This window comes from Cyprinodon variegatus, unplaced genomic scaffold (assembly GCF_000732505.1).
Source record: "Cyprinodon variegatus isolate N-32 unplaced genomic scaffold, C_variegatus-1.0 Scaffold193, whole genome shotgun sequence".
NCBI classification, from domain to species: Eukaryota; Metazoa; Chordata; class Actinopteri; order Cyprinodontiformes; family Cyprinodontidae; genus Cyprinodon; species Cyprinodon variegatus.
Window position 1 is genome coordinate 1,172,513 of NW_015150646.1, and position 22,964 is coordinate 1,195,476.

The 22,964-nt window shown below is 36.3% G+C and overlaps 2 protein-coding genes and 1 long non-coding RNA gene across 4 annotated transcripts; 1 reads left to right on the forward strand and 2 right to left on the reverse strand.

The window, feature by feature from the left end:
* Positions 1-1,323: 1,323 nt before the first annotated feature.
* Positions 1,324-7,143, reverse strand: elp5 (elongator acetyltransferase complex subunit 5). Of its 2 annotated transcripts, XM_015379523.1 has the most exons (9): positions 7,002-7,143; positions 6,771-6,866; positions 6,611-6,671; positions 5,115-5,195; positions 2,417-2,628; positions 2,125-2,300; positions 1,947-2,042; positions 1,763-1,863; positions 1,324-1,667 (listed from the first exon to the last, which is right to left on the reverse strand). In XM_015379523.1, the coding sequence occupies exons 2-9, from the start codon at positions 6,823-6,825 to the stop codon at positions 1,559-1,561; spliced, it is 891 nt and encodes a 296-aa protein (XP_015235009.1). In that variant the 5' UTR covers positions 6,826-6,866; positions 7,002-7,143; the 3' UTR covers positions 1,324-1,558. The 2 variants fall into 2 exon arrangements, with proteins under 2 accessions (XP_015235009.1, XP_015235008.1); XM_015379522.1 differs by lacking the exon at positions 7,002-7,143 and having other exon boundaries at positions 6,771-6,995.
* Positions 7,144-7,324: 181 nt separating this feature from the next.
* On the forward strand, positions 7,325-11,409 carry phf23 (PHD finger protein 23). Its single transcript, XM_015379521.1, has 5 exons — positions 7,325-7,866; positions 9,017-9,048; positions 9,158-9,250; positions 10,382-10,991; positions 11,089-11,409. Exons 1-5 carry the CDS (start codon positions 7,839-7,841, stop codon positions 11,280-11,282), a joined length of 957 nt encoding a protein of 318 aa, XP_015235007.1. The 5' UTR covers positions 7,325-7,838; the 3' UTR covers positions 11,283-11,409.
* A 2,364-nt stretch (positions 11,410-13,773) lies between these two features.
* On the reverse strand, positions 13,774-14,918 carry LOC107087760. Its single transcript, XR_001481352.1, has 3 exons — positions 14,225-14,918; positions 14,052-14,144; positions 13,774-13,956 (listed from the first exon to the last, which is right to left on the reverse strand). It is a non-coding gene; the product is annotated as an uncharacterized LOC107087760 (long non-coding RNA).
* Between the last annotated feature and the right edge of the window lie 8,046 nt (positions 14,919-22,964).

The following is a 22,964-nucleotide window of genomic DNA, read 5'->3' on the forward strand; positions in this document are numbered from 1 at the left end:
ATTTAAAAATCCGTTAACTTTTTTTTTCAGTGGCTCTAATCCTCTTCCATAGATTTGACGTGAACCCTTAATAAAAAAAAAAAAAAAAAAATCAGGTTTTGTGGAAAATGTGAACTATTGTTTGGCTTATTTATGAATTTATTTAAATTAACATCTAATTCATATTTTTCTTAATTGATCTTAGGACTTCATTGAATTAATATGCAGGTTTGTTATGATTGAAAACAATTTTTGAATTTAAAGTCAATATTAGTTCACAAATCAAATTGAAATAATAATAAACACACTAATTGTACATTCTATTTGCTGTAAATTTATCAAAATAATTGATTCAAGTTTAATGTACATCATATTTTCAGGTTAGAGTAAAAGGAGGCTATTGATCTTGCAGCCAGAGCAAAAGCATATGTGTTTTTGAAAGGACTGGTGAAAGCCCACTACTACTGAATATAATAATTCGAGAATCTGTAAAGACTTACAAGATTGATATTTTCATACAATTACACAATCAAGTTTCTTGGTGATCTAATTTATGAACAATTGACATGGAAACTTTACATTGATCATACAAAACTTAAAATAAAAAACGATTGCTCTTTTAAGCAGGATAAAGGAATTCCTAAACAAAAAAACCTTATGAATTCTGTATAAATCACTGATTGTACCACATCTGACATGTTGTGTTGAAGTGTGGGGTAATGCTTATAAATCACATTTTAATCCTCTTTTGATTGCAGAAGGGAGCCATAAGAGTTATAAAAAAAATATCCACTTTCACTTATAGCACAAATCAGATATTTATTAAGTTAAATACATTAAACTTAATGAATTGATATTCTATGTTTTAAAGGCACATAAAATCCAACCAAACAATATCAAAACAGATTTTCTAAAAGAGAAAGTAAGGATAACTTAAAATGGAAATTTTCAAAAAAATCCAGCTTCAGAACAGAGATGATGGAAAGATGTATTACTATTAAAGCTGTTGTTTTGTGGAATAAGCTTATTAGAGAGTTAAATCGACCTGAAACTTATCCTGTGTTTAATAGAAACTTGAAGGTAATTTTGATCAGTCGATTGGCTAACGTTTTCTTTGTATTGGTTAACATGGTGTGGATGTAATTATCTGAGTTGAATAAGTGATGCTTTATTGAAAATGAGGGCAGATAATGTTTTTACTACTTTCTGCTCCTTTTGATTCATGATTTCAGTTGTTTCCTTTCAGAACCTTAACGACATGATCCCATACTTTTGTTTTATTTTGGATACTCCAGTCAGAAGGGAAATAACACTGATCAGCAAAATACATCAAAAACTCATAAGATTTTATCAGTTGTTTTATTGTTTTGAAAACCCAAACATAAAAAATGAAGTGCAAATTTAAGAAAGAGACCTATTTATTTTTATTTCATAAAGAATGAAGACATGTTGTAGAAAATTAGAAGTTGTGTGGCTTTGCATCCTACATTCTCCGTACTACATAAACGGAAACAAAGGAAACAACAGCCCAGCTGCAAAGTTTTTCAGTTTCAGCAGCACAGTCCATCATGCCTGAACACTAGATATCAAGATCATCATCGGGGTCCTCCTGGTCGTAATCATCATTTGCATCAGGCTCATACAGAATTCGCCCAGAACCTGGACCTGGATGGAGCAGAGCTGTTTTCCTGCACCATTAAAAGAAAGGAATAATTTTTTTAAATTCATACATATACATTTGATCTGAAAAATAAAGACAAATAAACTCATCGAATAGACTAACTTCTCTTTGCTGAAGACGAAAGGAAGTGTGAGTTTCTGCTTGGCCTCTAACTCTGAATCAGACAGTCGGAGGTTAAAGGTCAAGTTAGCTGTTGGGTCCGCCTGTTGACACACAAGGAGGATCGGTTTCAGCACCTGTCATGTATGTGTTCACCTGACTCTATTTAGGATGAGTTTATCAGCACCTGCTCTTCCTCTGTGTTAGTCGGCTTCGGTTCAGGATGACAGGACGTGCTCAGAACCGTGACTGCGAGGTCCTCTGTGATGCAAAAAATCTCCTCCTGGGGGTAAAACAGAGACGGTCAGTAACTTTACAGCAGAGTATTAGCCTAATAAAGTAGACTACCTAGAAAATATCCTTACATCTTGCATAACTTTCCCTGATTTGGAGCGCTTTGTTATTCTTGCCACTGCTTCATTTCCCTTCACTCCAGGTGCCACAGAGATGAGAGAAGTTGCCAAGTGGCAGACGCTCCCCACAGTGCCCCTCTGATGCATATCTGTATGGAGCAGGCCGATAATAGCTCTCACAGCTCCCCCTGATGAAAACAGAGAATAATACATCAGTGGAAGAAGTTCTTTTGTTTTAATCACCTTAAAGCTCCAAATAGCTGAAATGGTTATTGTCAAAAAATCTAAAAATTAAAGGTATCACCTTTTCTGAGTTGCTGAAGTGTCCTGCAGACAGCAGGAGCAGTCGCATGCCTCAATATCCACGACAAAGAGTCGATGACGAGCGTAGCTGGCCTCTGCTGTGAGGTTTGTCTAATCAAGTCTGTGAGATCCTTGGAATTGAACTGTTGAACTGTAAAAGCTGGGTGAGCGGTCCATCCCAGAGGGTCCGAATAAGCATCGTGAATATGCAACCTGAAATTTAGGTGAATGAAAATTTATTTTCTAAGCCTTAAAAGGTTTCCACTGTGTCATGCTGTAAAAACAGACTTAACAGATGATAGTTTTTAAAACGTTTTTACAAATAAATATTTGAGGCAAGCATTTGTTAGCTCCTGAGCACTTTATAAATTACTAATGGAATCTTTTGAGAAGTATCCCTACAAGTTTTTAGTTTTGTTGGTGTTCCAACTGAATGGGGAACATGGTTTGGGTAAATTTCTAAAGCAGGGTTTCTCAATTTCAGCTCTCAATTTCTAGAGTCGTCTCTGCTTTCACATACCCGAGTCAAATATTTAGATCATTTAGATCAGCGTGAGTCTAGAGAACTTGATTGCTTTCCCATTAGATCATTTAGAGATTTGATTCAGGCGTTGAAGCAGCGACTCGTCTAAAAAGGTGCAGAGCATCTGAGGTCGAGGGCAGGATTTATGGAACTCAAGTTTTCCAAAAACAGTCGGATTTGTACTGAGAAAAAGTCCCACACAGGTGGATTGTTTTTATTTAGGTGTAGCAGAGTAAAAGTGACTAAATATGAATGCACACCACACTTTTTAGATTTTAAAACAGTGTATCACTTTTCTTTTGCAAATCCATTAATCTGAAGATTTTTTTTTTCAATTATTTGATTAAAATTGAATAGCAAAAGGTTCCTTAAAGAAGACTTTTTAAGAAATCAAACCTGTTGAAAATTAAACTTTTCCGTTTGAGGAGTTCTGGATAGAGCATATTATATAATATAATAGTCAATCAGGACTAATCCGATTAATTGTTAGCCTTAATATACGGTACACACATTTATATATGTAGAAATATTTGACAAAGATAAAATATTTATGTATATATGTAGATACATACACACACGCACATTTCAAACAGATCGAGATGTGAACACTTTTGCAAGGCAGTGAATACATTTATAAAAACTGATTTAATTTCAACCTTATTTAAGTTTTACTATAATAGTAACCCTATCCTATATCATACAGAAAAATAACATATCATAATAATCCTTTTTATGTCACACAGCTGGGAAATTAAGGTGTTTTTAGCAGCAAGCTATTGAGAGATTTACAGCTTAAAAAAAGACATAATCAAAACCAAAAAAAATTATGTTTTTGACCATTTATTATTAAAGAAACACAACTTGAAGCTAAATTCATATTGAGTACTGCAAACAGCAAGCCTAGAAATGAATCATATTACCAAAATCTAAACCACCTAAAGCCCCCTTTACACCTTGACTTTAAATTGAAAAAAAAATTCAAACAAAGTTCAGCAATTGCTGGTGTTTTAGAAGACTCAGGGACGTCAGGCATACGCTGAACTTTCTCTGTATTTTTTCAAATTTGGACATATACATAGAGCATTCACAACGAGTCAAGAACTGATGTCCAACGACAGCCTAACTTATGTATAACGCACTTCAGCGTAATGCCCATGAAATGATGCACACGCCTGTGTCCTGAGGGGAGCAGCAATGTGCCCGGAGATGCTCGGCCTGCATAAAAAGGTTTTATTTGATCGCGGTATTAACCTAGCTGCTGTTTACCGCCTGCCCAAAAAAAAAAAAAAAAAAGTCACAGCAGATTCAACGTCAAGTCTGCTAGGAAGTTTGTTGGTCGTGGCCGTGAACGCTCATCCTATGTGCGGATGAAGTTTGGAGGAGAACAGACGGTTTCTTCCTGTGATCCCCTTTTATACCAAAATGCTGTCAATACACCATTATACAGTAGCTGTAAGTTAGAAAAATGTTCAGCGGTCGTCTGGAACACGTCACATACGTTGATATGCGTTGGAGAGAAGTTCTTGATAAATTACGCATAAGTTATGCACGATCAGTTATAGGTTTTGGATAAGCTAGACGCCGCAATGAGTAACTTACACTGAACGTATGTCAACAATCAAATAATTTACCTGTAACTTATAACCCACATATATACGCTGTTATATGTCGGGTAATTTTGAGCATGCTCAAAATTTCTCAAAGTACCTGCAGTAAGTACCTGGACGTGTCCCAGCGTAGTATACTGTGCTTCAGCGTGCTCATAACTTATACAAAACCTACCCATAACTTATCCAATGTATGCCAGCGTTTTTGCCAGATTTTAGGTACGTCAGGCATACGCTGTCTAAATCACCAAGGTGTGACAGGGCTTAGACGAGCAGATGGCGGCCATACATGCAAACCCTAATTTGTTTATGTTTATTTAAAGTAACATTGAGGCATGATGACAACAGGGAGGTTTGCTGCATGCTACACCCACCCTGCCCCCTTTTACTATCACTTTATTTAAAGCTCCGATCTTTTAACATACCATCAAGGCCTAATGGCAGAAACTTTCACAATTTGGTAAAAACAACCACATTTGTTTTTGTAAAAACAAACCTGTTTTAACCATTAAAATTTTTTTTTTTCTTAAAAAAAAATATTTAAACAAATGGAATATTGTTATATTTACCTCTGCGTGTCCAATGGTTTCAATCTATCCCTTAGCTCCTCTTCGCTCACATCAAAACAAAGGACATGTACGACCTCCTCCCTGATGACAGAAAATATGCAAAAAGAGTGTGTTTACATTAATTTTTTTAGTGCTAAGACGAATCTATCCATCGTCTATATCTGCTTATCCTTGCAGGGTTTTTTAGGGGGTGCTGGTGCCGAGTCAATGGGGAAGAAGTGAAGTAAACACTGGATGGGTCAAGCAAAGTACCATGAGAAAGCCCACTCATTCAAGGGACTTGAAATCTGAGGCTTTTAATGATTTTAGTGAATACTAGATGTAACTTCAATACTAATTTTAATTTTCAAAAGCAAGTTTTATGATGGATTTTCTTAAATGTATCCAGGATTATAATTCTACAGTCAGACTCAAAATTATAAATACACTTAAGTAATATTTAGATATATAGCAAAAAAATATATCTATTTTTTTGCTCTTAACAAGCTTTTAGCTTATGACAGATCTGACTCTTATAAGAAACAGTAGACCTCGGGGGTATTTACAGATTTATTTTATTATTTCCTAAGCCAGTTTTCATCTGGGTTTCTGTTTACTTCTCCTTTTAAACACTTAACCTTGCTAAAGTTTAACTGTCTAATAGTTGAGTTATCATGAAGCAGAAGATTTTTGAGCTAGCTTATCTTCTTCATTATTCCATCCAATCTCTGTAATGCACCAGCAGACTTACACCTGATGTCACTACCAGCACTATCAACTTGATAGCTCCACACATATCGACTGCTTCTACAGTTATATGACTCGCCTGAGCCTTTTTTTTTTGTCCAGATGAAGATTTAAATTCTGTTAAAAGATATTATTTAGGAGCAAAGGGCCGCTTTTCTCAGTAAACCTTTACAGCTCATGGCAACATTTATTTTACTTCACTCTTTAAATTAGTACTTCTCTTTTGACATCTTCCAGATGATGATCTGTTTTAGTGACGATGTGCTTCTTGGCATATTTTTTAAAATCCATTTAAGCAATTTCCTTTCTTAGAGGGGTCGACTGGGTTTCGAGACATCAGACTCCTGAACATGAGACTGATCTATACAAAGATGAAAAAACGGAATTTGATATGAATACAGAAATGGACATTTAATCTTCTGAAATGGACCCAACTTGACCCCTGAAGAAAATTATTTAATCCAGACAGTTTAAATAAATGCATATCAGATGTCTTGCCAGATTTATAAGCTGCAAAAACTCTAGATCTTTGGCTTTTAACTTAGAAAAGAAAATCCCTTTATTGTCCAACAACAGGGAAATTGTGGTGTTACAGCAGCCAAATGTTATAGCAGAAGTGGTCACACAAGTTGGACCTTAGAAAAAGTCTATAAAAACAACAGAAAAACTGAGAGTTAAGAAAATAAACAAGTCATTTTATGAGATAATGCAAACATGCATGTTAAATACACATATGTTCATCAAATGTTCCTGTGAGCACAGCATTATACCTGTTTAAGGCAGCAGTGATGAAGCTCTTCAGAAGGTCTCGTCCTGAGTAATTACTGGAGTCTGTTGATGGTGGAGGTAAACATACATTTGGTCATCTTAAACCGTTGGTGTGTTATTTTTTTTGCCACAACGAGAGAAGTTTTTTTTTTTTTTTTTTACCTTGTATTATAAGAAGCCCTCCAGTCTCAATGCCTTGCAGTAATCCAGGCAACATGGTTGACTTCAGTACATAAGTAGCTGGGGCTACTTAGCATGCTATAATAGCACGTTAAAGCAACGAACAAAAGAGAAAAAATTTTTTTGAATTAACTACACGAACAGCACCTCGGATTGATACCAATGTTAAATTAAAATTAGCCGAAAAGTAGTATTTCTAATTATAAGGCTTACTTTTATCTGCATATTTGCTTGGTTAGCGTGTTTGGGTTGTCCAAGCTAAACGTCATATTTCATGTTTCCTGCCACCTTGGGTTTATGGGTAATGAAGTTCATTAGCGGCCACTAACACTGAACAAACCTTGCAGTCCAGACTACGTTACCCAACATCAGCTTGAACCCCTTTCACTGGACAGGTCCCGCCCCCTTCATAAACAGACGACCAATCAGCTAACGCATTGTAACCTTAGTATCCAATCAGAGCTAAGCAATCTCCTCCCCGCTGTGTTGTCTCGGGCGATCCTGTCTAATGTTATCCCTCCCTCTTCGATGGGTTTGCCGACGCGCGCAATAAAGCCCAAAGTCTACTCTAGTGGGTTTGTACCTCCAGAGAAGAATCGACAAACTTCAACTGAAAACGTCTCGCCATGGATTTGTATTTAGCAGTTGCGCCAATTTAAGGATTATACGTTTTCCCCTCTATAGCGATGCTTTTTTTTTTTTTTTTAAACACATTTAGAATCTTGAAGCGGAGCTGTGTATGCCAGGCGAATGAGGAGTTACTATTTTTTGGACTTTAAAAAAATAGTGGCTTGTTGGTGCTCGGTTGACGACAGCCGTTGTCTCGAGATCAAGATCGCGGGGTTACCCACAAGTTCAGCTCCGCTGTGGACCAACTTCAGAAATACTTTTTTTTTTTTTTTTTTAGTCCTTAGCGCTGTTGGCTGATTTTTCTTTTTAGTGGCAAGTTACCCGGTGATTAAGTGCAACCACGCCGGGGGAAGGCTGCTGTTCTCCGGCTAGCTGAGAAGCAGCTTCTCCTTGGATCAGGGCCTCGTCGGCTAGGCGACAATGCTCGACATAATGTCTGACCACCAAGGTATGTATGTTAACGTTAGTTTAAAAGCATATGCAGCAACACTTGGAGCATAGAAATCGTTGGTTTTAACGGTCAGTGGCCGTGTATTGGCTTTAAGCCCGTAAGTTGTGACTAATGCTACTGCTACGTTTTAGTTGCGCAGGCTTTATTAATAGCTTTGCTTGCTCCCGACTAATCCACTTAAAGTTGTTAAACTACTGCTGAAACGCCATATTTATAAAATATGCGCCATTTTTAATGTTCCTGCTGAAGTTTTACAATAAAATGCTTCGTCTACGGCTTGCTAGTTGGCTAACGCGCCGAATTCTATTGCTAAAAGCTAAATACAAGCTAGCTAAAATCTCCGTCTCTAAAACTATCTGAACACGCTGTTAAACAAATAATAGTTGACATGTTTGGAGGAAAAATACATTATGTTGCATCTGACTCGAATGTCTTAACTTTTTAAAAAACGTTGATCAACCAGACACGCCCGATAAAACGTTAGCATCAACGTGCTAGCATCAAGTTAGCCCCACAACCTGCTTCTCCTTTCAACTTCCATTTCAAGATAAGCCAACATCAAGTGACCGATTAGCAGATGGTTATCGCTACCCACGTCTTTAAGGGATCAAAAGTGTCTGAAAAGTAATTCCGATTTGTCCGACACGAAGAGTAGCACCGTTGTCTGAATTGACCGGTATATCTGCAAGCTGCAAATATCTGTCGCTGTACCTGCAGTTAAAACGCAAGTGACATTTAAGCAGTATAAAGCTATTTTCTGTTGATTTATTCTGCAAACTCATATATGGTACATGAGAATGTGTAGATATGAGAAAAAGCGGTTTAAAACGCTCAGATTGTGTAAAACTGAACCCGGTTGCGGTTATTCCTCGTTGTCTTTTATGTCGCTATCGTTCGCTAGTTTTATTTCGCAACCATTCTCATCTTTTTAAAGATACCAGTGGAGTCAGAGTTTTAAATAAAGCCCGACATGCTTGCGCTTAATAATCCCGATTAAGTTATTGGCCTTAGTTAGCCGGCTAATGCTAACATTACTGCACTTGTCTTTCAGTGCTCCTATAGTGTAAAGAAAATGTAGCCTTTTATTTATCTATTTGCCTAGAAGGGTTCAATTTTAAATGAAATTATTTCTGTTTCGCTCCGGCAGATTCGCTTCTGACGTGTAAAACGGAACCCCTGGTGAGTCAATTTTCTGTTGTAGTCATTCATTTGTTGCTAGCTTTGGGGGAAAGTTTATGCAGAGCAGATTCGCTTCTTCCTGACATCAGTCTTGCCTGTCTTTCTGTAGCCCCCAGAAAGAAAAAAGAGGACCGTGGAGGACTTCAACAAGTTCTGCAGCTTTGTTCTGGCTTATGCTGGTTATATCCCCAGTCCAAAGGAGGTGAGCTTTTTTTTGTTTGTTTATATCTGGACTGTCACTGTTAGTGTTAGCTGTGTAGCATTTGATCAGGAGGATGTTAGCAATAGATGATGCATGAAGAATATTCACACATGAATAGGTTGATACCATTTGGTTTGTCTTTCACATCCAAAACAACCTCTCAATGTCTAATAGAAATCAAGATATAAATGATTCTGGTACAACAAATACAGTTGCCTTAAATAGACACCCATAGGCCTGGTAATAACACATTAATAGCAATATGGAGGTTTTCAGCTAGAAAAGTCTCCAAACACCATGCGTATTGGCTTCCAAATTGTGCAATTGGACAGAACTATCTTGGACTGTAAAAGCTCAACTATAAACCATTTGTAAACCAATTAGAAAATAAGAAGTCTTATATCATTATTAAACGTTTTCATTTGCAGTAAAGCCATAAGTAATATATGACTGAGGATGGGGCAGACAAAGCTGCCCTGGGTAAATATTTTTCTTTTTTTAAATCGCAGCATCTTAAAATCAGATTTATTGCATTGTGGTTGTGGTGCTTTTAGTTTCTTAACATGCTCTTCAAAAGGCCAAGAAGTTTTAACATTTTGAAAACTGTTTAAAATGTTCTGATGACTGAAAGTGTCGACGTTTAATAAGCCACGAATGATCCCTACGGTCTAAGTTTGGGAACTGATTTTATACTTAAATCACAAAATGTCTTCCTTTAACCTCTAGAATGACTTGGATTATGGTTTTGAATCGGAACCACGTAGCTTAAGTCCCGTTTGGTTTGAAATTCCAAACAAATGGATAAACCTTCCCAGTATTGGAGAGTCTAATGAAACCCTAGGTGTTGCATAAAATAAGTGAAACGATCGTTTGATATTAATGTCTAGATTGCTGTTTAAGTCTGAAATATCTAATGTTGTAGTGGGAAAATATAAAGAAACCCTGCTCTGTTTATGACGAGCAGAAAACTGGACAGTCTAACCTAAAATTAAGGGGTTTTAGAATAAAATAATGCCTGGATTTTTTTATTTTTTTTTTTATAATATAAAGGTCGACCTTAACAATTAAACATAGGTTTAGTGCTTCCTGTTTGTAAGATATGGAAATTTACTGGCTACGTTTGATCTGCAGGAAAGTTCCTGGTCTCCAACATCCTCCAGCTCTGCCCATAGTTCAGGACTATCAGCAGATGCAGGCGTCGGGGGCAGCAGCTCCATAAGCAACACTTGGACGGATGGGAGCTCTGACATTCACACCATCCACACATTTGTGCGCAAAGCTCGGGCAAATAAGGGCAAAAACATTCGACGCATGCACTCTGACAGCACCCTGCTGGACAAGATGCGCCTGAAAGACTCTCTGTACGACAGCCAGGCAAGCACAAAAGCTGAGCGCAAAAAAGACAAAAAACTGAAAAAGCTCTCTCTGGGCTCGACCACGGCGCCGGACAGCGGGAGCAGCGAGGGCGAGAAAAGGGCTCGCATTAAGCGAAGCAAGAACTCCTCCAAACAGCCCAAAGCCAAGAAGTTGAAGAGCTCAGCTGCTCAGAGCGAGACAGACTCCGAGACGCGGAACTCACACGCCGAGGCGCGGCCCGTGAGGGAGGAGCTGGCGTCGCACGGGGGCTCCACCTCCAGCAGCCACGGCTTGGGGAAGGCAGATGAATCCATCAGGGAAGCGGAAATGAGCTCCAGCGAGGGCGAAACCTGGATCGCAGATGAAGATATCATGGTGGAGTCAGGTACGACACAATCCCCCTTTTTCTACTTTGATCCATGTATTTATATTTACATGATTAGTTCAACATTTAACGCCTTAAATCTCTTCATCCGTCGCAGGGGACGACTCATGGGACCTGATCACCTGTTACTGTGGGAAGCCGTTCGCCGGACGTCCCATGATCGAGTGCAACCAGTGCGGAATATGGGTGCACCTGTCGTGCGCAAAGATCAAAAAGTCCAATGTTCCCGACATCTTTTACTGTCAGAAATGCAGAGACTTGAGGCGGTCGGGAAGCAAAAAGGACACTTAAACTGTTGGAGGACTGTTTCTGCCTCCCTCTGACCAGCTCCCTTACTCTGATGCCTACAGCCAAAACAGCCTAAATTCTCACCGGGACAGCAACTAACTCAGCAGTTGCACAAATTATTTTGACAATCGAAAACCATATTTATCCCTTGCATTCTTTTTTATTTCTTTATGGATTCTGAAGAAGGGGAAGACTGTGACAGAATCCCTCATTGGTTGCTTATAAATTCCCCTAATTGGCTTTTTACGTTTTCTTTCTTTTTTTTTTTTTTTTTACCGGGTTTCTTATTGATTCATACATTTCTACCTAAAAACCATTGCCAGTCAAAGATAGACGGATAATCAATCACCTTAAAAAATAGAAGTATAACTTGTATAGCTAAAAAAGAAAATCGTCACTCCAATTATTTGCTTAAATGTTATGATGCTTGACGGGCAGCTCTTTTTATTTCAATGGATACTTACTTTAGGAGGGTTTTATTTCTATCAGTGATGGTCAGAGTTAAAGGAAAAAAAAGATAAAGTTCTCGCTCCTCTCAAGCAAGAGTTGATTAATTTATTGAAATTAGCGAACTCATCTCAGATGTGTTGCACATATGTATATTTTTTAAGTGTTTTTCTTCCCAGAAGTTGAATTAAGAAAAAAATGTAAACCTAAATACATTTCCACTGTACACATGAGATAATCGAATGTCTTTGGTTGGCCTGTTAATCAAACATTACTAGCAGAGTTGCTATGAATGGCGTCTACAGAGGAAAGCTGTTGAATTTGGATGTTTTGCTTGGTTTGATTCTTTTTTTTTTTATACATTTTCATTTTCTTGTTACTTCCTCTGTATAAGTTTGGGTTTGTTATTGCTGTAAGGTGACTGGTTACGGCTCCTTGCGTTGTCAAGGTGACCCAAGGCTTGTCTATGAATGGCTGTAAAAAAAAAAAAGATTTTTTTTTTCACATAACAGTTTATTCCTCGCCTTTTTATTTTCTTCCTAGCTAGTGGGGTTAGAATCGTGCCCACTTCAGGAGAAGAGCGTCTCGCCTTGAGAACAAAGTTGTGTACAAAAGCATACCTTGAGGCTGCGTAGGTTGTGGCATATATATATATTTTTTTTACCGTGTTAAGTTGTTGGGAGAGTCTTAACAAGTCTCCACGAGTAGTTGCACTCTGTACAACTTCCGTTCTGTGTACATATCCAGTTCTTTGACTTGTAAATATGTGAAAGTGAAAAGAGAGAATACCCAAGCAAAGTCTATATTTTCTGCAGTCTGATATTGTTTCTTTAACTGTAGCTCGAGTAATAAAACAAACCAAAAAAAAAAACTTGAGATTGTACTGGGTTGTTTGATTATTGATAAGAAAGCACACAAGATTGAAAGTGTTTATTTTAGAAGTCAAGGCACACAACAAAACTGTTATGTTTGTCATCTACCACTAGAGGGAGCCATCTGTAAAGAATCCCTCTCAGGTGGTGAATTAAATACAAATGGTTGAATAAATATAAATGTTTGCATTGGGGAAAAAAAAAAAACCTTGATGAGAGTCGGAGGTTGTTCAGTTTTCTCCGTAGACGTTTTTCTTTTCCTGAGGAAAACAGATTATTTTCTTCTTTTAGTAGAAATAACTTGAATTTGGAAAATCAAGCCAAAGTTATTTAAACGTCTGTTACTGATCATTTACTGGTCCAACCTTGGTAAAGAGATGTTAAAAGCCTTACAATTGTTTTACTGAATCAATCTCCTAATTAAGTGAAATTCCTTAAGCAACAAACTTAACTCAGCCAATAATCCCAGCGCCAGAAAACAAAATCCTGCAGTACAGGAAGGTGTTTTGGGAGCTGAACTGTGACCAAACATGAATTTCTTTATTTGCGTGAATTAAAAAAAAAAAACACATTCAGTAGATCGCCAATAAAATCTACAAAGAAGAGTTCATGAACTCGATGCTAAAGTTTCCCCTATGATATAAATGCAAGCTCAAAATGGCTTTTATCTCCATATCTACAATCAGATCTCATTCAGGATCTGGATGAAGTCATGTTTCTAATCCATACAGAGAGGATAGAAAGGCAAACATTGGCCCCCAGAGAGCCATCACGTCTTGTGAACAGCTTAGTTTAAAGCTCTTTACCAAGGTTTCTTTGGGCAAAACCAGAAATCCTGCAGAACTCGTAAAGATCCTGTTTCTTACCTTTCGTTTTCGGGAACCCGGTATCTGAAAACGGCCGATGGAGTCCAGAGGAGCCACTTTCCTCCTACGGATACCCAGAACATTACGGTAAGTTAAATTCATCTCCACTCATGGTCAACTGTAGTTAGTTTAAATGCATAATGTCATTGATATGAACCAAACCATACATTAATCGTAAAAGATTTAAACATTTTTACACAAACACGATTTAAAAGAAAATGTTGCTGTAAGGGTGTTTATAGAACATGTTTATCCTAACTTTCTCTCATCAGTCTTGCACTCTGTTTAGTGGCATTTCATGCATCCTTACCTCTTATCGTTGGCTTTACGGTTAGGCAGGTTCTGGTTCTGAGTGGAAACAGGCAGCACAGTGGCCTCTGAGTTATCCTCCACACCCCTCCGTATGTCGCCTGCATCGCCCACAGACAGGTCTCCTGTGTCAGAGGGATCTGAGAGGTGGGAAAAGACATCGTGGTCTGGCCAGATGACCTCCTGGGATCAGAGACCAAGATTGCATAAAGTTAACTAAATCCTTACAGCTGTTCAAGAGTGAATGTTAAACCATATGACTGAGGGGGAAACCTTACCCTTTTGTTCTTTTTCTGTATAACAGCTGCAGATATCTGCTCTAAGAGGATGTATAGAGCAAGCAGTGGAAGCGCACATCTGGAGCAGAGCATCTGGGTGGAGAAATATAAAGCAATGCAAAGTTAAAGGGTTTATTATAATAAGCCAAATGATTCTGTTACCTGGTGCTCACCTTGAATATTCTCACTGGGTTTGTCTTCTCAAAGATCTGGGCTGCAGCTCTGCAAACTGTGCTGCTGTTGATCCGTGTGGAGGCTTTTTGTAGGCATGCAGCCAGGGTGGGTTTATATTATGGGACTATAATGGGGCTGTTTAGGATCATTGTTTGTGTGTGTGTGTTCAGACATGCCAATTATATCTGCCGCCTTGCTGGCCAGTATTTTCATGATTTTTTTTGTAAAGCTTCTGTAGTCAGTTTTTAGGCGATGACAAAATGCCTCAACACACGTACATACATGCACATTACACACCCTCAGTGAAGACAGATGGCGGCGTGATAAGGCCCGATCGTTGAGGATGTTGTTACTTGCTCTGTAGTGTGTTCGTCTTGGGCCACCGTGTAGACACCAGACCAGTTTCAACTGGTTTTACCCTCCAATAGACTACTGGTCTCTCACTAATTCCACTAATGGTCTAGGCTGCAGGTTTATATAGTATCTTAAGCTACTGGGGGAATGAATTAAAAAGTGCAGCATGCAGTGATGTGCACAGGTCTCAGTGTGTCTTTATATTTTGATTTTAGGGAACCAGATGCTCTTGGAACCTGTAAGGTCAATAATTTTCCAGGTTTTCTCAAGGATCCCAGTTCCTCATTACAGCTGGGTATAGTTTAGTTGCATTGTGCAGAAATCAAACTGGTTCATCACTTATGTTTTAGGTCTTAATTAGGGATGCAACTGCATTTTTTATTCTTCTGATCCAACTTTTTTTTTATGGACTGTCATCTTTTCAAGCAATGCATGATATGCATGGCTGACTCATGTATATTCCTTAACCAAATTGTGTTAACAAGACAACGAGGCCAAAAAAATTATCTAAAAAATCTAAACAAACAATAATCTGTTGATAGACTCTAGAAAAATGTGGTGACCAATATTTTTTTTGCAATAATCTCCAATATATATGTTCAGAAATCCTATTCAATAAAGAAAGTGTGAAGAACAAAGTAGATAACTGAAACGTTTATACAGGATTTCACATACTGCTCATATTACAGTTAGCTTTATTTGATTATGTGAACTTTAACTCAATAAAAAGGGACGTTTTACTGCTCTAAAATCTCTGATGTTTGTCATTTTTCGTATTTTTCTAATTCGAAATAAATATCTGTAAATATGCCACCCTATTGTAATTAAATTTGGACTTTTTATTTTGAGTATGACAGGATGAATGTTTTGAGTAACAAAAATGAGCTATATTAACTATATAGGAAAACAGGGGAATGACTAAGCTGGATATAAAGGGAGCCTTCACGCATATCTCAGAGCTTCTTTAGATTTTTATGATGTTATTCAACATTATTTACCAAAGCTGAGATCCTCATCAGCCTTTAATTTATTTCACAGGAAGGGATTGATGTTTTATCTCAGCCTGCCTCATGTTAAATGAAAAAAACATGATTCTAATATATGGATGAATCCTATCGGATGTGGTTTTTACTGAATGTTTAGAGAGACCAGATGACCACAAAGTAATTCATCTATCATTTTAGGACATTCAAACGTTTTTGGAAACTCAGTTTTTCATCAGGCCAGATTTATTCATGGGGAAGAAATATTTATAGATTAAGAGATAATTATAACAACACTTAACCACTTAAGGCACAATTTCTGGTGCACCATACTGAGCTTAACTTTGGTATTTGCGGCACTGCACCAACCCTTTGCTAATGGAACAGTGTCAACCTTTCTGAGAAGGCTTTCTACAATGTTTATTAGTGTTATTATTATTAATTTTATTTTTTTTTAACTATTTTCAAAAAAGTATTTTTTAAGGTTTTTTCTTTTTTTTCAAAAACATTCAGTTGTACAAGTTGTGTCTTTGAGATCCAACATCTCCTTTACAGGAGATAAACGCCACAAAAACGTTACAAGCAGTAAAGTTTCAAATTTCCATGTGTTTGGTTTAAATAATTTTCAATAGATATCAACATCCAAAAAATCTACATTTCCTCTTTCTACAAAAGCTTTTTTTTTCTTCTTAATTTTAAAACATAAAAATACAAATAAAATGTTGGTTCTAGAAAACTGCAACATGTTTCTTATAGCAGATACTTGTATTTATCTGAAAGTCATGTAATATTTGGGTTCTAATCAACTATTATTTAACTGGTCTCAGGACCACTGTTCATACATTTGTTTTTTTTAATATATATATATATCTTTGGAGAGCCTTGCAAAATCATTTTGGAAATCCTAATGGGATTCAACTAAAAGTTTATGTGAAAGATTAAACCCCCCCCAAAATACCCAAATTATGACAGATCCTCTACCATACCTTACAATAGGAATAGTCCCACTGTCAGCTCATAGTTTCAGTTCAGTCAGAGTAAAGTTAAACAAGCTTTGCATGCTTATGGGAGAAAATTTGATTGGATTATAAACACCATCTAAGAGCTGATGGCCATTAAAAAAATCAGGCTACATGTACAGTATAGGTAAAACAAAGTCATGGAAAAATAATCACAGGGTTCAGGAAACTCAACAATTAAAAAAATAAATATAAATTAAAAAAGTGCCTCAGATGCCAGAATTAGTGATTATTTAAAATAGCTAAATTTTGTTAATGAGGAAAATTTTTGTTGCTCACTTATTACATGTATTAAAACTATTGTTAGATATGCTGAAAAATAAGTTACATTTTGTCATCTTAGGTGTTACGTTTGTCACTTATGTCATAAATATTGATGTTATCAGAGAAGTGAGTGAAGTATGCAGGCTATCAAATCTCTATCAAAGATGCAAACTGACAACACAGCAGGTGGAGCACCCAGTGTCTGAAATGGTTGGATCTGGTGAACTGAATTATGGAAGCTGGTTGGATGGAGCGGTGGCAGGTGTGCAGATTTGGTCACAAAAAAATCTATCTGACTGAATAAAGATGCCAAGAAACTCTATTTTTTTTTCTCTCTGCACCAGTTCTATGTTAGAATAACTCAAACAAAAGCTCCTGAGAGATCAAAGATGATACCAGAATGTCAGTGTGTGTGTTAATCTGTTGGTCTCTGCTCCGCCTGACTGCAGAAAGCCACCCAATGGAGACCACACACACACACACACACACACACACACACACAACACTCCTCTTCCTCTTATTTAGTCGCCGCCGGCCTGCAGCCTGTGTCTCCAGAAAACAAAACAGATGGGAGACAGAGCAACCGGCATGGATGGAGAGATTGGAGGAGAACGGGGCAGGCCGGGGGTCCGCTCCGATGGTATGCTCTCTGAGACACGTTTTCACTTTTCCTCTTTTCCCACCCTGTCCTAATTATTGCTATTTCAGGACACAGAGGCCCTCCAAACATAGAGCGAGCGCTGATGGATCAGGGGAATATAAATAAACCGTGACAGCATGTCGGCAGGGGCAGAGGCCAGATAGGATGCACTGATTACCTCCATTATCAGGGACAGGCCTCATTAGGAGCCTGAGGTTGGGTGTGGGACATGCCTTTTGTTTTATTACATGCAACATGTATATCTGAAGACTTATTGATGTTTAGAGATCACTCTGAGGTTTGGCTTTTAGTTCAAAGGTCAGAGGAGGATGCTCTGTTTCAATTAGGAGCACAATATTCAATAAAAGATGATGAAAAGGGAGGATTCAGGTAATTGAGCTGAAATGATACAAAATAAAAAACAAATAAATAAAAGTACATTTTGTGATTAAACAATTAATTTTCACATTTTTTTATTTGATTGTTAAATATGAAGAAAGAAAGGTCTTAATTCTGAAAACAAAACCGATTTGGAACAAAAGGAAGAAAAGCAAGAAGAGACAAGGGCAACATCATCCAATAAGTAATCCCCAAAAAAGCTGGACTCTGTGTCATTTTTGGACGGCAGGTGGTTCCTAGAGCACCTACATCTGACATTTATTCATGTCTTTGCTGATATACTGGTATTTCTCATTGCATTCATAACATATAGGAAGTTAAGCACTGTAACAGCGGATAAACATTAAACAAAGAACAATCAGTGATAGGAAAAGTGTTATAATGGCCATAATTATCTATAGCTCTGGCAAATTTTGAAATAAAAGTAAGATATTTATTTAATGAAAGATTTCCTCTTATATATGTGAAAACAGGAGGCTACAATATAAACCATGATTTCAACCCAAAAGGAAGGCTTAGATTGGGTTAGATGAATAATAATATTATGATAAATTAATGATAATGATAACAATAAAATCAACAGATAGTATAGAGAAATAATTAGAGGATATTATGAGAATCATTAGAGAAGAACAAATCTTTTCAGGTTTTTTCCCATCCAGGAAGCTTTTTCAATTCAAAGCTTCCTGGATGGGAAGCGAAATGTCTTCTTGGAAACAAAGTCCAGCGGATTGTCTTTTTAACTTTTTTGAAATAAAATCCTCATTGTTCACTTTTAAACCAGTGCAAAAACGTTTAATATTAAATTATGCCTTTGTCATTTTATTTTAATCTTTCTGACCTGCTGGACTTTTATCCTTAAACCAAAAGGGACCGGGTTCCTTCGGAGGTTTACACATATATAAATTACTTACAACTTGTGTAAAATAAGCGCAATTTCCTTTACTTTGTCTTTCTTTCTTTCTTTCTTTCTTTCTTTCTTTCTTTCTTTCTTTCTTTCTTTCTTTCTTTCTTTCTTTCTTTCTTTCTTTCTTTGTATTTTTTTTTAACTTTGTTTAAGATATAAAAAATAAAGAAAAGCAAACAACTGGAGTTAGTTATAGTGAAATAATACAGACACTGACATACAAAGAACTTCAAAGAAACAGTTATGTAAGCTATACATTTTTAATGGAGTTAATTTATTTAGTGTATATTTTGCATTTAAAACAATTGATTCACATTCACCATTTTGGTGAACTAATTCACAGTTGCCATTTTTTTTTCTAAAGAAAAAAGAAAGAAAGATGATTTTTTAAATCTTTAAGTTTTATATATATATATTAAATGTATAATATTTACATGTATTTTTTATTTTTCTTTATTACTACCAACCCATTAGATGTATAATATTTACATGTATTTTTTATTTTTCTTTATTACTACCAACCCATTAGATCCACTTCTTTCCATGTGTGTGTTTTTTTTATCTGTTTAATGAGCCCTGTTTGTGCATGTTTGTGTATGTGTCCTCATTACTCCGCCCCAGCCCAGCTCCCTATAAGTACCACACTAAACTAATTATAGCTGCACACATACTCCTCTCTGCAGACATGAGCACAAATTACAGTGAGGCAGCGTATTAGGATAATTACATCTTTAGCGTAGTGTCATATAATGCTGTTGGCATAAACAATAATGTAAAACAAGACCCAATAATCCTTTCATTGTCTGTTGTTATGCATAGCTCCTTTCATCACTGACATTTCTTTCAATTACCCAAGCAAACAGATATAAAATTAGTATTAAAGGTTACAAGAATTATTTCAAGTTACTGAAAGACAGACCCCAGAAGGAATAAGCGTGACGGAAAATGGATGGACTTGATTTGTGGAGAGTTTTAAAAAGAGGGGGAGCATAGTGGTTAGATTTCAGAGCTGATCTGTCCAAATTAGCATCCAGAACACCACTATATCACCTACTAGAATTAAGTTTGTGTTGACCACATCAGGAATTAGATTAAATGTTTTTACTTAAAAGTCTGGATCATCAATTAGGGCCATATCTATTAACTATTGTCACATGAAATGAATATATGTAGCCTGTAATAAATCCGCAATGGATCAGGATTGTCCCCCGCGGGCCTTACTTGGAAAAAGCGGAGTGGTCCAGCTACATCTCAGCAGCCCCTCCCTTCCCGGTCTGATGTGCATCTCTTGCAGAAATATGATGTCGGTAGATAAGGATTCAAATTGTGAAAATACTTGAGCCCTTTAAAGGACATACCCCAAAGCCGTCTCATTTCAACTGGTAAAAAAGACAACTTGGCCGGTGCTTTTTAAACTTGTACTGTAAAAATATTACACTTTAACTTACCGCTGTGGACGAACAGCTGCTAAAATCTTTGTGTTCCCCAATATTGAGCATTTCCCCCCTTGTATTTCATTATTAATAAGGTTAGTAATATTATAAGATAATATTAGTGGGTTAATTAAGTGTACTCTCTACTCAAAGTATGCAGTTGCCTTCTTATTATACATGTTGCTTTTAGCTAGCCAAACAATGTTGTAAACTACGTTACCTAAATACATGGATGAGCCTTCTACAGTTGCAACAAAGTTACCACACTGTTTTTTTTTCCTCCACAGAAAATATTTCCCAATCATTCGATTTGTCTTGTTTTTAGCAAAGAAAAACTGGTTTCTTTCAGCCAGCTGACAGGGAGTAGGTAGCAGCTTATTAAACTGGGGAGTGATTGTGTTTTTATTATGTTATATACAGCCAGACAAAAAACTGTTAGATGCACTTCAAGCATCTCATTTTTTTTTTAACTTTTCTTCTTTTTTTTTTAGGTTTAAAAAACAGATTTTTTTTTTTATATTGTTAAAGCTTCATGCCAGCAAGTACCCTGCATAACAGCCAGTAAATAAATAGTGTAAATAACTCCAGCTGTTGCAGGATTGGTGATTTATCAATTCATGTTACTTAGAGCAATAGATGTAATGCTTTCCACCCTTTGCTTGTGACTGAACTAATCACAAAAAATGTTGGTACAACAAGTATACAATCCTAGGGACCGCACTGATAAGTGAAATTTAATGTTGATGTAACACATAAAGATTGTGATAAAAATAAGTGAAAATTAATAAAAGCAAGATTCACGGAATTATTTGAGATATTTAAATATCCTTACTAGTGAAAAAGTGGGTACACAGAAGCAAAGATAAAGAAGATGAATATAGGTTCCTCCTGAAGTGAAGCACCTAGAGACTCCATTGAGAAAAAAAGATAACCATCTGTTTCTAAAATATATATTTTTTTTATTGCCTTTACTTGTAAGTTTTAATTTTTCTTATTCTTAATTCATTAATTAACTGTATTTCTTTGTCTTGTTTTTTAAACCTATGATCAGTCAAAGATGTGTCAAAAGTACTCACATTCTTTATTTAAGTAAAAGCACAAATGCTTGTGTAAATAAGAAAAGTTTGAGCCTCTTTATTTAAGTAAATGCTAAAAAAAATTGCAAATTCTACATTGTAATTAAGTAGAAAAGTAAATGATACAACGTAACTTTAAGAAACTCTATTGTAAAAAAAAAAAGTTTGATGCACAGAAAAAATGTTTTATTTCACTCTTTTACTCAGTAGCAAAGAACACAACTTAGGATATGTCAAGGTGCAAGCTGTCTATGAATGACTGATTAAACATGTTGAAAACAGGAAGGCAAAATAAAGTGCTATACAAGCAGACAGCTGGTGCAAAACCAGTTAATTGCTGTTTTTTGTTGTTGTAATTTCTCCTCTTTATTCAGCAATCTCTTTATTCTAATCCTGCTGAATCCAATCAGAATATCCGAACTGAAAAAAAATTTATGACACATTTTTACTCTGGGCGGCCTTTTACTCTGGTTACCCTACCTAATAACGTAGTTAGTTAATATAACATAAAAACTACTGACTCAGTCTAGTGTTGTTCTACATAAAAGTTTCTGACAGTATCTATATTAAACAGAACTAGGATTGAAACAACTAATTAGATTAATTATGATTAATCAATTATTGAAATAACCATTGACTAATTTAGAAATCAATTCATCGTTAACTGGAGTGTAGAGACTGTAAAATGTCCCTTTAGCTGACAAAGCAACCCACTTAGAGCAGCAATTTTTTTTTTTAGACTTTAGACAGATTTTATTCGTCATTTTGTTTACGCAAGTGTAAAACAAAAAGAAATTTTGTTTGGAGACAGCTCACTGGACAATTTCATCTTTTTGAAATTATAATATATATATATATATTTACTCTGGTTACCCAGAGTTTTTTTTTTATAAAATAATAGTAGAATTATAATTGTACCAAAAAAAAAAAAAAAGAAAATACATAAACATTTTGCATTTAAGATAAAAACATTTTTCATCTGTCAATATGCTCTATCCAGAACTCGTCAAGTGGAAACGCTTTATTTTCATCTGGTTTAATTTCGTAAAAAGTTTTCTCTAAGGAACTTTCGGTGTCCAATTATTAACTAATTATTTTATTAAAGAATAGATTATTAAATACATAATTAATCGATTTGCAAAATAATCTGTAGTTGCAGTGTAACAGAAACAGAAGGGAGGGGGGGTAACCTAATTTTGTTATAAATATGCATAGAGGTAACAAGCTAGTTTTGAGAAAGTAATGAGAAGGTATTAGCCTACAGATACATGTGTTTAAATATAGTGAGTCAAAGTAAAACACACTCAGCAAAATAAATACTCAAGTGACGACCCTTAAAAAGCTACTTAAAAACAATAGCTAAGTATTTATATTTTGTCAAAACATTTTTATTTGGTCAAACATGATTGACAGGTTAAATATCTAAATGAAATAGGCTGCAAAATCCTCTGAGAATTTCTGTTTGCTGTGAAATGTTTCTGTTTCTGGCGCTTTGGCGACCCCTGGTGGTTGATGCCTCTATGTGTCAGACAGATGTGACGAACCTCTCCCCGCAGCTGCATTTGATTGCTGAGTCTCCCTCCGCTCGATTACTTTTATAGCGCATCCACAAACATATTACGGTAACCACCCTCAAACGTTTTGTCGAAGTAAAACTGTAACTT

What these genes read in the sequence shown, in the direction of transcription:
- elp5 (XM_015379523.1), bottom strand. Translation starts at nt 6,825, where the DNA reads ATGTTGCCTGGATTACTGCAAGGCATTGAGACTGGAGGGCTTCTTATA. An exon ending in ATCACTGCTGCCTTAAACAG is followed by an intron (nt 5,196 to 6,610) that starts GTATAATGCTGT and finishes TTCTGTCATCAG; the next exon opens with GGAGGAGGTCGTACATGTCC. An exon ending in ACTTCAGCAACTCAGAAAAG is followed by an intron (nt 2,301 to 2,416) that starts GTGATACCTTTA and finishes TGTTTTCATCAG; the next exon opens with GGGGAGCTGTGAGAGCTATT.
- phf23 (XM_015379521.1), top strand. Translation starts at nt 7,839, where the DNA reads ATGCTCGACATAATGTCTGACCACCAAG. An exon ending in CGTGTAAAACGGAACCCCTG is followed by an intron (nt 9,049 to 9,157) that starts GTGAGTCAATTT and finishes GTCTTTCTGTAG; the next exon opens with CCCCCAGAAAGAAAAAAGAG. An exon ending in ATATCCCCAGTCCAAAGGAG is followed by an intron (nt 9,251 to 10,381) that starts GTGAGCTTTTTT and finishes TTTGATCTGCAG; the next exon opens with GAAAGTTCCTGGTCTCCAAC.